General features: G+C 42.0%; 1 protein-coding gene across 16 annotated transcripts in view; it reads left to right on the top strand.

Moving 5' to 3' along the window:
* LOC147015744 (uncharacterized) overlaps positions 1-15,540 on the top strand; it is a 42,535-nt gene that overhangs the window by 3,121 nt on the left and 23,874 nt on the right. For 10 of the 16 annotated variants that reach the window (XR_015049816.1, XM_085848231.1, XM_085848238.1 and 7 more), the window contains exons 3-9: positions 4,941-5,003; positions 5,360-5,504; positions 10,004-10,052; positions 10,378-10,517; positions 11,928-11,980; positions 13,486-13,632; positions 15,389-15,538. Coding sequence is in view for 1 of the 16 variants with exons in the window: in XM_085848247.1 (XP_085704373.1) it covers positions 10,004-10,052; positions 10,378-10,408 (80 nt within the window). In the remaining 15 variants the exon portion in view is untranslated. Of the gene's footprint in view, positions 1-4,940; positions 5,004-5,359; positions 5,505-10,003; positions 10,053-10,377; positions 10,518-11,927; positions 11,981-13,485; positions 13,633-14,954; positions 15,004-15,388; positions 15,539-15,540 lie in introns of all 16 variants that reach the window. The other 6 variants (XM_085848233.1, XM_085848232.1, XM_085848241.1 and 3 more) reach the window with 4 other exon arrangements.

Genomic DNA, 15,540 nt, shown 5'->3' with positions numbered 1-15,540 from the left:
CTTGCCAAGCTTGGCAAAACACCTTCAGATCCCTTCGCAATGCTGCAGCAAGTCTATGGGGAAGAAACGATGTCACGTACACGTGCATTTGAATAGCACAAGAGGTTCAAAGAGGGACGTGAGGAGGTTGAAGACTAGAAACGGTCTGGAAGACCTTCAACGAGCAGAATGGCAGACAACATCGAGCGTGTAAAGCAGATGGTGCACACAGATCGTCGACTCGCGGTGCGGATGATTGCTGAGTAACTTTCCATCATCAAGGACGCTGTCTAGAGGATTATCTCTGAAAATCTCGAAATGCGCAAGGTGTGCGCAAAGATGCTCCCCAAGTTGTTGTCCGAGGACCAAAAACGGCAGAGTCACTGTCTGTCAAGACATTATCGAGCACCTCGAGGACGATCCAGAACTGCTCAGGAGAGTCATTACTGGCGATGAATCATGGATATTTGAATACGATCCTGAGACCAAACTGCAGTCATCAGTGGAAAAGACCAAAGAAAGCAACGATGTCAAAGTCGAAGGTCAAGGTGATGCTCATCGCGTTTTCTGACATCAAGGGCATCGTCCACTTCGAGTTTACACCACAGGGTCAAACAGTGAATCAATACGTGTGAAAGGAGATCAGTCCGGGACAAGAGGAGAGGGATCTGTGGGAGAACAACTCCTGGGTGCTCCACCATGACAACGCCCGTGCTCACAGTGCCCTTGGCATCCGACAGTTTCTGGCGGAGAGGAACGTGCCAACTCTGGAGGAACCCCATATTCGCCAGACTTGGCCCCTTGTGATTTTTTTTCCTATTTCCCCAAGCTCAAGGGGGTGATCAAGGGGACCCGATTTCCTGATGTGGAGGCAATCAAAAGGGCCGTGACGACGGAGCTCTGTAGGATTCCAGAAGAAGCCTTCCGGGGGTGCATTGAAGCATGGAAGAAGAGGATGGACAAGCGTGTTAGACTGGAGGGAAACTATTTTGAAGGGAACAAGCTGTGATTTCAATTTTTTTTTTGGAATAAAATTTCTTTAAAGTCAGTCCCGTTACTTTTTTGACGGACCTCGTGTGTATATGTATATGTATATATATATATATATATATATATATATATATATATGTATGTATGTATATGTATGTATATGTATGTATATGTATGTATATGTATGTATATGTATGTATATGTATGTATATGTATGTATATGTATGTATATGTATGTATATGTATGTATATGTATGTATATGTATGTATATATATATGTATATGTATGTATATGTATATGTATATATATATATATATATATATATATATATATATATATATATATATATATATATATATATATATATATATATATATATATTGTTGTGGTTGACCAAATTCGCAAACCACCATTCAGGTCCCTTAGGTGAGATATCTCGGTAAGTATATGTGTAGTTAGGCCCAAACCCGTGGTCTAGTGGGAATAAATGTCATTCATGCGTGCTGCGACTCTTCAGGATAGCCGTTTTTCTTTTACTATCTTTATTTTGGACCAACCGCCATTATTACCACCACCAACCACGTCTCAACAGTCATCACAACATCAACCACCCACCACAACGCCGCTTCACCACAACAGCCACGACCTTTACCGTCACACCTCGCAACCGTCGCATCGCCACCGTTCTTGCGCCGCTTGTGGGTACCGGTATTGGACTCGTGCAGGGCGCGCACCGAACAGCGTGTACAAAACATCACGGACTTTCCGCAGAAAAACGGATCAAAAACGACACGCCCACTTTTGTTCCGTCCAATCGGTGAGCGAGGGGCGATTTGGCCCCGCCTCCAGGGCGTTGGAGGGCGGTCGCTATATGCAAATTCATGGATCAAAAAGCATTCACGCCCACTTTTTCTCGGGCCAATGGGGAGCGAGGTGAAAGGTCGAAGGCAGGGGGTCAAAGGCGAAGCCACGGGGCTTATATAAGCGGCTGCGTTCATCAGAAAAGGTCGTAGTGGGAGTTCGCAGGAGGAAGAGTGGAAGTTGAGAAGCAGGGAGTTCGCAGGAGGAAGAGTTCGGAGTTGGAGTCGGAGCGAAGAGGACGGAGCTGTGGAGAGGCGGCGAAGGCAGACGAGGGGGTGCTCGCGTCGGTGCCGGGAGCTGCACACCAGGGAGGCCGACGGCGCGACCTGGTCGAGGTGGAGACGCTCGTCGCGGGACCCGAGACAGGGTAAAAATCCTCCTTTCCCCGAGCATCAGCAACCCCCTCCTGTTTCCCCCCGCGCTGAGATAGTGCGACCAAGGGGGCCCCCTTCCCACCCCCTACCAGACACTGTCCGCGAGGCCCGCGGAGTTGAGGCACCACCGCCGCTCCGCGTCTCATCACCAGACGGGTAGGCCCGACACGGTCTCGGCCCCAGGCCCGCCTACCCCCTCATCCTGGAGGGTGGTTCTCTTTTCTTTTGCTTTGGGAATGTGTGTTGTCGGCGCCGTCTGTGAAGTAAAATTGTATAAGTGTTGCCGTGTGCTCGCGTAATCGGTATTAGATCTGCATTGTCGCATTTGCTTTTTGTCTTCCTCTTTTCTATGTGCTTTTGGTGGAATTGAATATGTGTGCTTTCCGTTCATCGCGAATAAATGTGCTTTGTGTTGAACTGTTTCCCGCTTCGCTTCGTCATTTCTTTCATTGAATCCTCATCTTGCTTCACGTAAAGGGTTGGTCCTGGGCTAAGACGCCCGATAATTAATCGAACCGTCGAGGTCGACGAATAACACCGCTCGGTTATCCCGATAGTACGGAACGGGTCGCTTAAGTGGCCCGTGTCCGAAGTCGACCTGTGGCGAGGTGCGATCGCCCGGTCTACCCTCCGCGTGGGTACTTAGGTAGGTCGAATTTGGCGAGCAACCCTATCCCAAGCGGGGGCCGATTGGCTCGATCGCGGTGAGACCGAAAGGTCCACCCGTGACTGGTTCCCGGCGTTAGTCCGAGAGGGTCACGACTGGATTGTCCGTCCGGTGGGCGACGTGCCGCGATTCGAGTTACGTGGCCGTTCGCACGCCGGCAGGCGCGAATCCGCAACAATATATATATATATATATATATATATATATATATATATATATATATATATATATATATATATATATATATATATATATATATATATATATATATATATGTATATACAGAGAATGTTGGCCAAGTCAAGATGTAACATCTTCATGTAAGTGATATAAAGTTAGTGATTATGTTTGAATGCGTTCCTTGTTCATCTCTGTTTGTATTCCTTTTGGGTTCTGGTCGATTTTAGTCATTGATGTAAAATGTTCCTTACATTGCACTTTGACTTGCATACAATGCAAACTTAATTGTCACAACTACCTGACGGTGATCATTTGTTCATCAGTGAAGTTTCTGTCAAAGTTTAGACTCGTGAACTCGGTTCCAGCTGATGAGGTACCACAATGGTCGTGGCAAAACGCATGGATGAACCAGAATGCCACTCGGTAGAGCGCATAATTCCACCAGGCTGAACAGTTTGCATTTTATATTCCACTGATGGGCCAGATTTGCATCCAGACCTTAACCAAAATCGAATTGGCTTGTACTTGTCACCAACCAACTCACCCATCAACTTTTGTCAAAATCCATCCATGTTTTGAGATATCATGCTATATAATCGTTTTTGGCCCTATCACTCTGATGAAGAATCGCTTAAAAATTATTGTGTCCAGATCTGAATCTGCATATTCACTAAAACGTAATGAAGTCATCCTCATCACACACCCAACCTATCCAACAAGTTTAGTCTGAATCCGTCAATAACTTTTTGGGGATATTGTGCTCGAAGATAAACAGGGATGAATACCTAACCTCTGTCCACCTTTGGTGGTGGAGACGATAATTTAAATGGTCACTTGTTTTTGCTTTTTATCAGGGTGCATTTCCTTCAGAGATCTCTCAGCTGGAAAGTTTTCATGTATAGTCTTTTTACAATTTGGCCAATAATGGGGATATTGAAGGGTAACTGGTTATGTCAGAATTGGTTTCCCAGGAAAATGTAGGCTGCATATATGCTCGTCTGTTTTTATTAGCTTATTTGGAATTTAAATTCCTGATAAGGTGTTGTCATCATTCATCACGCTCCATTTGTCCGTCTCCTATTTCGACTTCTCCGGTCAAACCGCTGGGCCGATCCGGCTGAAATTTGGCAGCAACGTTCCCCTCCTGACTGGTTGCAGGGATTGCAAAGCTCGTTCCGGACATGTGAATTTAAGTCGGTCAAAATGGCCGACTTAGTAAATTTCTTTTAAAATCTTCTTCTCTAGACGCACCAGTCAGAATGTCACCAAATTTCAGTTCCAACATTAGGCCAGGGCTCAGATATGCTACAGGTCCAGTGGTCCTATTCTTTTGAATAGAGTTCACCATTAACCCCACCCCCCTCATCTTATGGTTGATTGGTAACTGATAAAAATAGGAAGTCTTGCTTGTTGACCTGTAGCTAAGTACGCACCAGTTTGCATGAGGCATATTTTCAGTGAGAATATGTCGTGATACAGAAGGATGGTAAGGTTTAATGGTAGGGAAACAAAGATGGTGGATTTAACCCTGGCTCTAACCCAGAATTCCTCAACGAACCCTCGATGGTTAGGATTGTACACACGGACGAACAGGATGTTAAAAATAACGACTTGGTCCAGTGAAAGTTTGTGTGGTACATATTTAAGTGGATGAATGTGAAATGCTGTGTTTTAAACATTGATGATGTATTTACTTGTGTTACTTCATCTTATGGAGTGCCGTGATGAGTTTATCTGTCAATCCTCTGATGTTTCCATGAAGCACAATCTCTCAATATGCTGAGCATTCCTGATGGAGTTTAGTTTTGTTTTTTCCAATCCTGTAATCCTTCACTGATAATAGATATTTGATTGTGATTGTTTTCATTCTTTGTCTCACTTGATATAGATTCATGTATACAGAGAATCCAGGCCAAGTTGAGATGCATCCTCCTTATGCAAGTGATATAAAGTTAGTGATTATGTTGGAATGCGTTCCTTGTGCATTCCTATTCATATTGTTTCTGGGTTTTCTTTGTGTTTGGTTATTACCATTTCTGTGAAATGTTCTTTGGATTATACTTTGGCTTGCCCATGATGTTAAGTTAATGTTCTACAACTGGAAGGATCGTCACGACATCTACCTGACAGTGATAATTTGTTCATAAGTGATGTGTTTGTAAAATGAAAGTGATCTGTTGTGACCATCTGTGTCATCTACTTTAGAACGATAACTCATGGTCAACGATACGGATAGATCTGGTGATTGGTAACACTTTTCCTTTTGTTCAAGACCGGTTTTTTTTTTTTTTTTTTTTTTTCCACCAGGACTACACTTCACATTGTATCTTTCCTGGACTGGCTGAAGTGCCATCATGCTGTTGGCTATCCAAACTTATCACAACCGCAAAAGCTTGTTTGAGGAGCCGCAACTGGAAGTTGTTGATGATGTTGCAACACCTGAACCGCTCTCGTAATTTCTCTTTCCTTCATGGCTTTGTTTTGGACTTGTTGGGGGAAATCATTGGTATCTTGTGTTGCAAGTGCGATTTCAATTCACTGTCATTTATCTGTATGTTTGGTAGATTTTTGTGCCTTGTGATGAGACCGTGTTTGTGTATGTGAGGTTTAGACTTGTGTACCTTGTGTGAGTAATTATCAGTTATCAACACATTTCTCCAAATCAAATGAACCACTGTCTGTAGTGGAGAGAAAGTATGCATGCATCATCTACTTCAAGAGGATTTCACTTTGGACTTTCAGGATCCCCCCACAATTACCCCACAAGCATCACACCACAATACTCCAGGACTTGCGTTTCAAAATCGGACGGGGCTAATAATTCGGCCTCGTCATGTGGGGTGAGGAGGCTGATTTTTGCCCACGGGGCTGATTTTTAAAATTGCTTCAAAATCTTGTGAATTAGCTTTAGTAAGTTGTTTTAACATGTGGTCCAAATTGACCAATGTCCGTACAAACTGAACTGTCAAAGAATCTGAATAAACTAAGCCTAATCCTAACTATGTAATTTCAAAATGTACCTTAAACGGCCCTTCTTGGGGCCAAACACAAAGTTCTGAGAAACAGAACTTTCTGCTCAAGCACAGTACTTTTGCACAATCCTTTTCATTAAAAAGTATTATAACTAAGTTGTCTTTGTTGTTGTGGATTATTACCTGTAATGACAAATGCTCTGACAATTTGCATGAATGATGTGCCGGTACAATACATTTCATGTATGCCATTGAACTGGGACCATTCAAGTATTACGTACACAAGTCCAACCCATTTCTCCCCCTGGACTAGAGTAGCCCACTGTGTTCAACATATACATGGGGATAAATCTTGACTTTTCACTGCCATTACCTTGTCATGTAGGTTGTACTTGAATGTCCACACCTGGATCCACCAGTAACATAGTAATAATGTCAAAAGATTTATTCTCGTAACAAATTTAATACTTTATTCGCTGCAAAGCTGAATGACCAAAAAAAAATCTGAACAGTCGCAAATTTCATGAGTTAATTGATGCATTTCTGTCTCAACAAAACTAATTTTCTGCAAGTATCTCTCTCTCTCCAGTCCAATAACATAACAGTTACATGTGTTCAGTACATTCTGCCAAATACTAATTAACTTTAGTAGGTTTAGTATTGATGTAAATCTTCAGGCAGAAACCCCCAAAAGTCACTATAATCAGACTCATCAGATAATTGTGAAAGAGATTCATCCCCTGAGCTACCTGAAGATAAGTCAAACACAACAGTATTCTCATCATCTGTGGAGATGGCTTCAACCATGTCATTTTCCGTTTCTCACATCCAAAAGGAGACCAATGGTGTTGAACAAAGGTGTTTTGTTTTGCCATACCGGTAATCTTTGCCTTTTTTTTTTCTTTTTTAAATTAAAAAAAAAATTTTCACAGCTTAATTTTACGGGGCCGATAAAATGACCCCCTGAAAATCGACCAACGGGTCGATCATGGTGGCGAGGCCGATCGGCCCCGTCAAAATGCAAGCTATGATACTCACCACCATCCCATACCCCTCACCCCCACCCCTTCACAAGCATCACTCCCACAATCACACCACAATACTCACCACCATTCCATACCCCTCACCCCCACCCCTTCACAATCATCACTCCCACATACACACCACAATCCCCATCCACTGGGGAGGGACATCGATACCTCATGGACATGATTGTGGGACACGGCACAGATACAAATGGTGCTGCGGAATAGTATGGAACGGAACGGTCCTGTAACAGACAAGACACATGGCCAGCCTGTGATGTTGGGACAAAGCATTCGCCTGTTTTGTCTGCGATGTCCGAGTGTACTGGGCGGTGCCTGAGCTGTCGGGCGATGACTGGTATTTGTGCTCGAGAAATTTGTAAACCAATTATATCAATTAATACAAAATCCCTTCCTCATAAACCGTTAATTGAACAGAAAATCAAACCCAACTGAATTGTCATTATCATATGACCGGCATTTTCATCTTCACGAACACTTGTGCCTTCTTCCTCTGAATCGCTCGCACAAGGCTCAAAACAATTCGGCTCCATAATCCCCTGAAAGCATTTCCATCACTAATTTTGTCTCCAATAGATTCTTCAAAATCCCCACTGATCACTTTCAATGTTCTGAGAACAATCAGTTGCTAATGACTGGAATCGGTATCGGAATCTGAACTCAACCTGCACCGTTTCTCAATGTAGACCGCCGTTCAGATCAATATGGATTGCAGATGTGATCGAACTGGCAAAATCGAAAATCGACATACTCGGGCTTTTTTTGGACACTCAAATTATTTTCTCTTCAAATTCGACCATGATTGATTCTCAGTGGTTTTCAGAAAAAAAAATTGGTTGGGTAGCTCAAACTAAAATTTAATTGGCTTGTTCTTGTCACCTCCACAACTCGTCTACCAAGTTTTGTTATAACCTGTCCACAGCTTTTTGAAATATTGTGCTATATATAGTTTTTGGCCCCATCTCTCAATTGTGAAGAATTGCTTAATAAATTGTCATATCTGTATCCTGATCTTCACCAAAATATAATCAATTTGTCCTTGTCACCCACCTAACCTGTCCATCAAATTTCCTCTGAATTTTGTCCATAACTTTTTTGAGATATCGTGCTCAGACAAACAGACGGGTGATGATATAAAATCCATCTTCCTTTGGTGGTGGTGGCAATAATTTCAATGGTCACTTGTTTTTTTTTTTCTTTTTCTTGGGGAGCCATTACCTTCAGAGATCTCACAGTTGGACAGTCTACAATTGTAGTGCTTTTACAATTTGGCCGACAATGGCGATATCAGAATTGTTTACTTAGGAATTGGTTTCCCCAGGGAAATGGAGGTTCCACACGCTGCTCCGTTTTTATTAACCTCCGCCATCTTCGAAGATGGATGGAGGTAACTGTTTTCACCCCTTTCTGTTTGTTTGTTTGTTTGTGAACAGTATTACGGAAAAACTCCTCGACGTATTTCAACGAAACTTGGTGGGGGGGGGGGTTAGGTATGGTTCAAGGATCATGCCATTAAATTTTGTACTTGGCCCCCCCCCCAAAAAAAATTGTTAGAGAAATTTTTTTTTTGCATTTCTACATGCTTTAAGTGATTTCCAACCCCTCCTACCCCCCCCCCAAAAAAATGTTGGAGAAAAGAACTATAACTGTCAGCACTGTTGACATCATATTTAATGAATAAGATATAAGGTTCACTTGAGTGACCCAGCAGTATTGGCGGCGGAGGTTTTGCACTCTCCCGAGTGCTCCCCCTCGAGTTAGCCTCCGCCGGAGGTTACTGTTTTCACCCCTTTCTGTTTGTGTGTTTGTGAACAGTATTACGGAAAAACTCCTTGACGGATTTCGACGAAACTTGGTGGGGGGATTAGGTATGGTCCACGGATCATGCCATTAGATTTTGGACTTGGTCCAAAATCCAATATGACCCCACTGCCGGCCATTTTGAAAAAATATTTGAATTTTTTTTTGTATTTCTACGTGTTTTAAGTGATTTCTAACCCCCCCCCCCCCCAAAAAAAAAATTATTCGAGAAAAAAACATTTTTGCAACTTTTTTTTTCCACAAAATTTCCATTTTTTATTTTTTATTTTTTTTTTTTTTGCATTTTGACATGTTATAAGTGATTTCCAACAAAAACCATGCCAAAATTGTAATTGCAGCTGATTTTGGAACTTCAGGTGGATATATCCACGTAAAATCAATTTCTGTCTCAAGGAATCTAGTTATGACGAATGAATTGAGTATGTAAAAGGGAAAGTTGCAAACTATAACTCTGTGAGCACTGTTGACGTCAAATTGAATGATTAGGATATCAGGTTTACTTGAGTGACCTAGCAGTATTGGCTGCGGAGGTTTTGCAGTCTACCGAATGCTCCTCCGAGTTTCAAATCAAATTCACCATTACCCCCCTCATCTTATGGTTGGTCATTGATAAAAATAGGAAGTCTTGTTTGTTGACCTGTAGGTTGGTATGCGTTCGGCATATTTTCAGTTGGAATATGTCGTGATATAGACGGATGGTAAGATTCAATATAAGGAAAACAAAGATGGTGGGTCTCACCCTGGCTCCATCCTAGAATTCCTCACTGAACCCTGAATGTTTAGCTTACGTTTCAAAGTATGTACATGGCCGAACAGGATGTTTGAACCACCACTTCGAACAGTGAACATTTTTTTGTGGTACATATTTCTCTTGATGAATGTGAAATGCTGTGCTTTAACCATTGATTTTGTATTCACTTGTGTTGCTTCATCTCATGGAGTGCTGTGATGAATTTATCTGTCAATCCTCTGATGTTTCCATGAAGCACAATCTCTCAATATCCTGAGCATTCCTGATGGATGAGTTTAGTTTTGTTTTCAATCCTGTAATCCTTCACTCACAATAGATATTTGATTGTGATTGTTTTCATTCTTTGTCTCACATGATATAGATTCATGTATACAGAGAATCCTGGCCAAGTCGAGATTCATCGTCCTCATGTAAGTGATATAAAGTTATTGATGATGTTAGAATACATCTCCATTTGTATTACTTTTGGGTTCTGGTCAATTTTAGTTCTTGATTTAAAATGTTCTTTGGATCATACTTTGACTTGCACACTATGCTGAGGTAATATTTTCACAACGACAACCACCTGATGGTGTTGATTTGTTCATCACTGATGTTTCTTTAATACTAGTGTGACCTGTTGTCCATATGTGTGTCATCTACATGAAAACGATGTTACTGATGGTCAACTATCAGGATAGATCTGGGTCTTAGCAACTCTTCCTTTCATTCAAGACCAATCTTTCTTTTCACCAGGACTGCACTCCATCTTTCCTGGACTGGCTGAAGTGCCATCATGCTGTTGGCTATCCAAACTTATCACCAACCAAAAAAGCTTGTTTGAGGAGCTGAAACTGGGAAGTTGTTCATGATCTTGCAACACCTGAACTGCAATGGTAATTTCTCATTCCTTTTTAGGGTTTGTTTCAGACTTGTTGGGGGGGAGGGTAATTGTTGGTATCTTCTTGTGTTGTCAGGGCACTTTGAATTTGGTCGTTTATCTGTGTGTTTGGTTGATTTTGACGTTCCCTTTGGCAGGAGACCATTTTCTGTATATAGAGTTTCGACTCGTTCAACAGGTTTCAGCCAAGAAGGTACCATGCTGGTCATGGGTCAAGATGTGGATGAACCAGACTGGTGCATGGTAGGGTGCATACCTCTGCCAGGCTGAACAGTTTACGTTCTGTATCCCACTGATAGGTCAGACCTGGATCCGGATCTGAACCAAAATCTAATCGGTTTGTTCTTGTCACCCACACAATTCATCCACTTTGTTTTGTCATAACCCATCCACAAGTTTTTTCAAATATATTTGGCCCCAACGCTCAGTGGTGAAGTATCACTTAAAAAAAAAAAAAAATACTCATGTCCAGATATTCATCAAAATCTAATCAATTTGTCCTTGCTATACACACCCAACCTCTCCACCACGTTTCATCCAGATCCATGCATAACTTTTTGGGATATCGTGCTCACATACAAACAGGGGTGAATACATCACCTCTGTCCACCTTCGGCAATGGAAGTAATAACGAGGAAAAGCAATAATTTGAATGCTCATGGTTTCAGTTGAAAGCCTTTTACAATTTAGCCAACAATGGAGATATTGAAGGGTAACTGTTCACTTCAGAATTGGGTTCCCCAGAAAAATGAAGGCTGCACATGCTTGTCCATTTTCATTTTGAGTCGAGTTCACCCATGCCCTCCTCATCTTATGATTGGTTGGTAACTGTTAAAAGGAGGAGTCTTGTTTGTTGACCGGAAGTTTAGTATGCAGCAGTTTGCTTTTGGCATATTATCAGTTTGAATATGTCATGATAAAGATGGATGGTGAGGTTCAATGGCAGCACCGACGCTCTGCACAGACTATGGTCCCAATGGACGGATGGATGGATGGTAACGTTCAATGGAAGGAAAAAACAAAGATGGGCAATCTGTCCCTGGCTCTATCCTAGAATTCCTCACCAAACCCTTGATGGTTAGAATTCTTCACTGGCACCGACACGGCCCATCAGGATGTTAAATACCACGACTTTGGTGAAAGTTTGTGTGGTACATATTTCATTGGATAAATGTGAAGTGCTGTGTTTTAAACATTGATGATGTATTTACTTGTGTTGTTTCATCTCATGGAATGCCGTGATGAGTTTATCTGTCAATCCTCTGATGTTTCCATGAAGCACAATCTCTCAATATCCTGAGCATTCCTGATGGAGGAGTTTAGTTTTGTTTTCAATCCTGTAATCCTTCACTGATAAATCTTTGATTGTGATTGTTCTTTTCATTCTTTGTTTCACGTGATTTAGATTCACGTATACAGAGTCATAATCCTGGCCAAGATGAGATGCATCGTCTTCACGTAAGTGATGTAAAGTTTTTGATGATGTTTGTTTCTTCTCCATCACTATTCTTATTACTTTTAGGTTCTGGTTGAGTTTGGTTATTGTTGGAAAATGTTCTTTGGATTATGCTGTTGTCGTCGCTTGGTTTCTTCCAGTTGCATGGTGCTAGTCGGGCGAGTCACCTCGATGCCACCGTAACGGTCAACTCAGCCAGATTGTAGTCATTTCCACTTCCAATAGTGTCGAACCAGTGACGCATTACACTAATTGGAACCACATGCCTCGTCTCTGATTACGGCCGAGCGAAGCCGGAGACTTGCGGCACGGTCGGGATTTGTGGCATTATTTTCCACAGCTAATGAATCCTCAACGGGCTTTCTTGATTACCAAAGTTACCACGACGACCCAAATTCACCCCGAGGCCAGGTATATTTAATTTATGAGCAAGCGATGGCCACAGGGAAGGAATATTCAAGAAGCAAGGAATAACAATTATAATGCAAGAAAAACCTATTACCCACGATAGAACATACATGCACACAGACCAAACGACAAGCAGGAGCATAAACTATTTATGCCTTTGGGCCCAAGCAATCACACCACGGTAGAGAAAAATGGGAATTCATGGCACAACAACAGTGTGGTGTCCGGTTAGGCACTGCAGAATGATCAAGGTTCTGGCCGCTCTGGAAGGGAAACAGCCCGTCACGTTCCATACGTCTCATCCACAGGAGAGGCTGTAGCTCTGGCTGCGGCAGGACGAGCAAAGTGCACAGCTCTCCAAGGGCATTTGGGATTCTCCTCCCTTTGGTGCACCCATATTTATAGCCACGGACCACCCACGTCACCCAAAATGCACCGCACCCCTTCATTCTCACTCACCAGTGGTTAACAGGTGAAGTCTGGGGGGGGGGGTGGGGTTGAGGTGACCCTTCCCTGACCTCTCAACCCAATGTGCTGGTGCTCCAGGCCAGTTTGGATTGTGGGATTGGGGGTGGGGGGGTGGAGGGGAGGGAGGGATTTCCTGCCCAGCAAACACCTACAGTATAGGCATAGCGAAATGCTAAAAGATGCATAGACAGATTTACAAAGTGGAGAACATAAAACAAAGGCTCGCAGGATTGTGGATTTTTAGACACGTACATTTGGAGGGTGGATGCTGTCTATCTTTTACATGTATCGCTGCATATCCAAGATCATAATTACGTACTTTATGCCGAGACATTTATAAGGAGCATACGAAACTCTACGAAGAAATGTTTACCCCAAGGAGTCATTTCCACAATACTTTAGCTTGGACACCATGAGAAGTTGGTGTTCTGTAAGTGGAAGGGTTTCACAACCACATGACAGTGATAATTTGTTCATTAGTGAAGTTTTTGGAAAACTAATTTGATCTGCTTTGTCCATACATTTGTTTATGTTGACACTACAACTACTGTCTAACTGATGGTCAACTGCATGGATTGATCTGGGTCTTGGAAACTTCCTTTCATTCAAGACCAAACTTTCTCATCACCAGGACTACACTTACCATCCCATCTTTCCTGGACTGGCTGAAGTGCCATCATGCTGTTGGCTATCCAAATTTATCACCAACCGCAAAAGCCTGTTTGAGGAGCTGAAACTGGGAAGTTGTTTGTGATGTTGCAAGAACTGAACTGCTCTGGTAATTTCACATTCACTTGTGGGTTTGTTTCAGACTTGTTGTGGGTAATCGTTGGTATCTTCTTGTGTTGTTAGTGCGATTTGAATTCACTGTCGGTTATCTGAATGTTTGGTAGATTTTTGTGACTTGTGATGTGACCATGTTTGTGTGTTGTAAAGTTTCAACTCGTATACCAGGTTACAGCCAAGAATGTACCACACTGGTCGTGGGATAACACGGGGATGAACCAGAACTGTATTCAGTAGAGTGCATACCTCCACCAGGCTGAACAGTTTACGTTTTGTATCCCAATGATAGGCCGGATCTGGATCTGTACCTGAACCAAAATATAATCGGCTTGTTCTTGTCACCTCCCCAACTCATCCACCAAGTTTTGTTATCACCCATCCACAACTTTTTAAAGTATCATTTTTGGTGCCATCTCTCAGTGATGAAGTATCACTGAAGAAAAAAATACTCTTATCAAGATATTCATCAAAATATAACTAATTAGTCCTTCACACACACCCAACCTCTCCACGACGTTTCAGTGAAATCCGTCCATAACTTTTTGGGATATCGTGCTCACAGCCAAATGGGTGAAAACATTACCTATGTCCACCTTCGTTGGTGAAGGTAATAATGAGAAAAGGCAACAATTGAAATGGTCCTGTTTTCAGTTATTGTTCTTTTATAATTTGGCCGACAATTGAGATATTGAGGGGTAAATGTTAACGTAGGAATTGGGGTTCCCCAGGAAAAAGAAGGATGCACACGCTCATCTGTTTTCCTTTTGAATCAGGTTCACGCTTGCCCTCATTTTATGCTTGGTTGGTAACTGATAAAAGGAGGAAGTCTGGTTTGTTGACCTTTTGTGTAGTATGCAGCAGTTTGCATTCGGCATATTTTCAGTTGGAATATGTCGTGATCGGATGGTAAGGTTTAACAGAAGGAAAACAAAGATGGTGGATCTGTCCCTGTCTCCATCCTCGACTTCCTCACGAACCCTTGATTGTTAGGGTTGTTCACTGGCACCGACACAGCCTATCAGGATGTTAAAGACCACCAGTTAGTCCAGTGAAAGTTTGTGTGGTACATGTTTAAGTGGATAAATGTGAAGTGCTGTGTTTTAAACATTGATGATGTATTTACTTGTGTTACTTCATCTCATGGAGTGCCGTGATAAGTTTATCTGTCAATCCTCTGATGTTTCCATGAAGCACAATCTCTCATTATCCTGAGCATTCCTGATGGACGAGTTTAGTTTTGTTTTCAATCCTGTAATCCTTCACTGAAAATAGATATTTGATTTTGGTTATCATTCTTTGTCTCACATAATATAGACTCGTATATATTGAGAATCCTGGCCAAGTTGAGATGCATTGTTCTCATGTAAGTGATATAAAGTTAGTGATGATGTTGGAATGTGTTCCTTGTGCATGACAATTCATATTATTTCTGGGTTTTCTTTGTGTTTGGTTATTACCATTTCTATGAAATGTTCTTTAGATGTGAAGAAATCTTTCTTAACGTTGAAATCTTTGGCTTGCACATGATGTGAAGTTAATGTTCCACAACTGGAAGGATAGTCACAACGACATCCACCTGATGGTGATAATTTGTTCACAAGTAATGTTTTTGCAAAACGAATGTGTTCTGTTGTGTCCATCTGTGTGTCATCTACATTAGAACTATAACTCGTGGTCAACGATACGGATAAATCTGGTCCTTGCTAACACTCTTCTTTTCGTTCAAGACCAATTTTTATTTTTACCAGGACTACATTTAACATTGCATCTTTCCTGGACTGGCTGAAGTGTCATCATGCTGTTGGCTATCCAAACTTATCACCAACCGCAAAAGCTTGGTTGAGGAGCTGAAACTGGGAAGTTGTTGTTGATAATGTTGCAACAACTGAACCGCTCTGGT

The sequence above is a fragment of the Eptatretus burgeri genome, chromosome 12 (assembly GCF_056783735.1).
Source record: "Eptatretus burgeri isolate ZD-2024b chromosome 12, Ebu_testis_v1, whole genome shotgun sequence".
Taxonomy (NCBI): Eukaryota; Metazoa; Chordata; class Myxini; order Myxiniformes; family Myxinidae; genus Eptatretus; species Eptatretus burgeri.
This window is presented reverse-complemented; position numbering and strand designations above follow the sequence as displayed.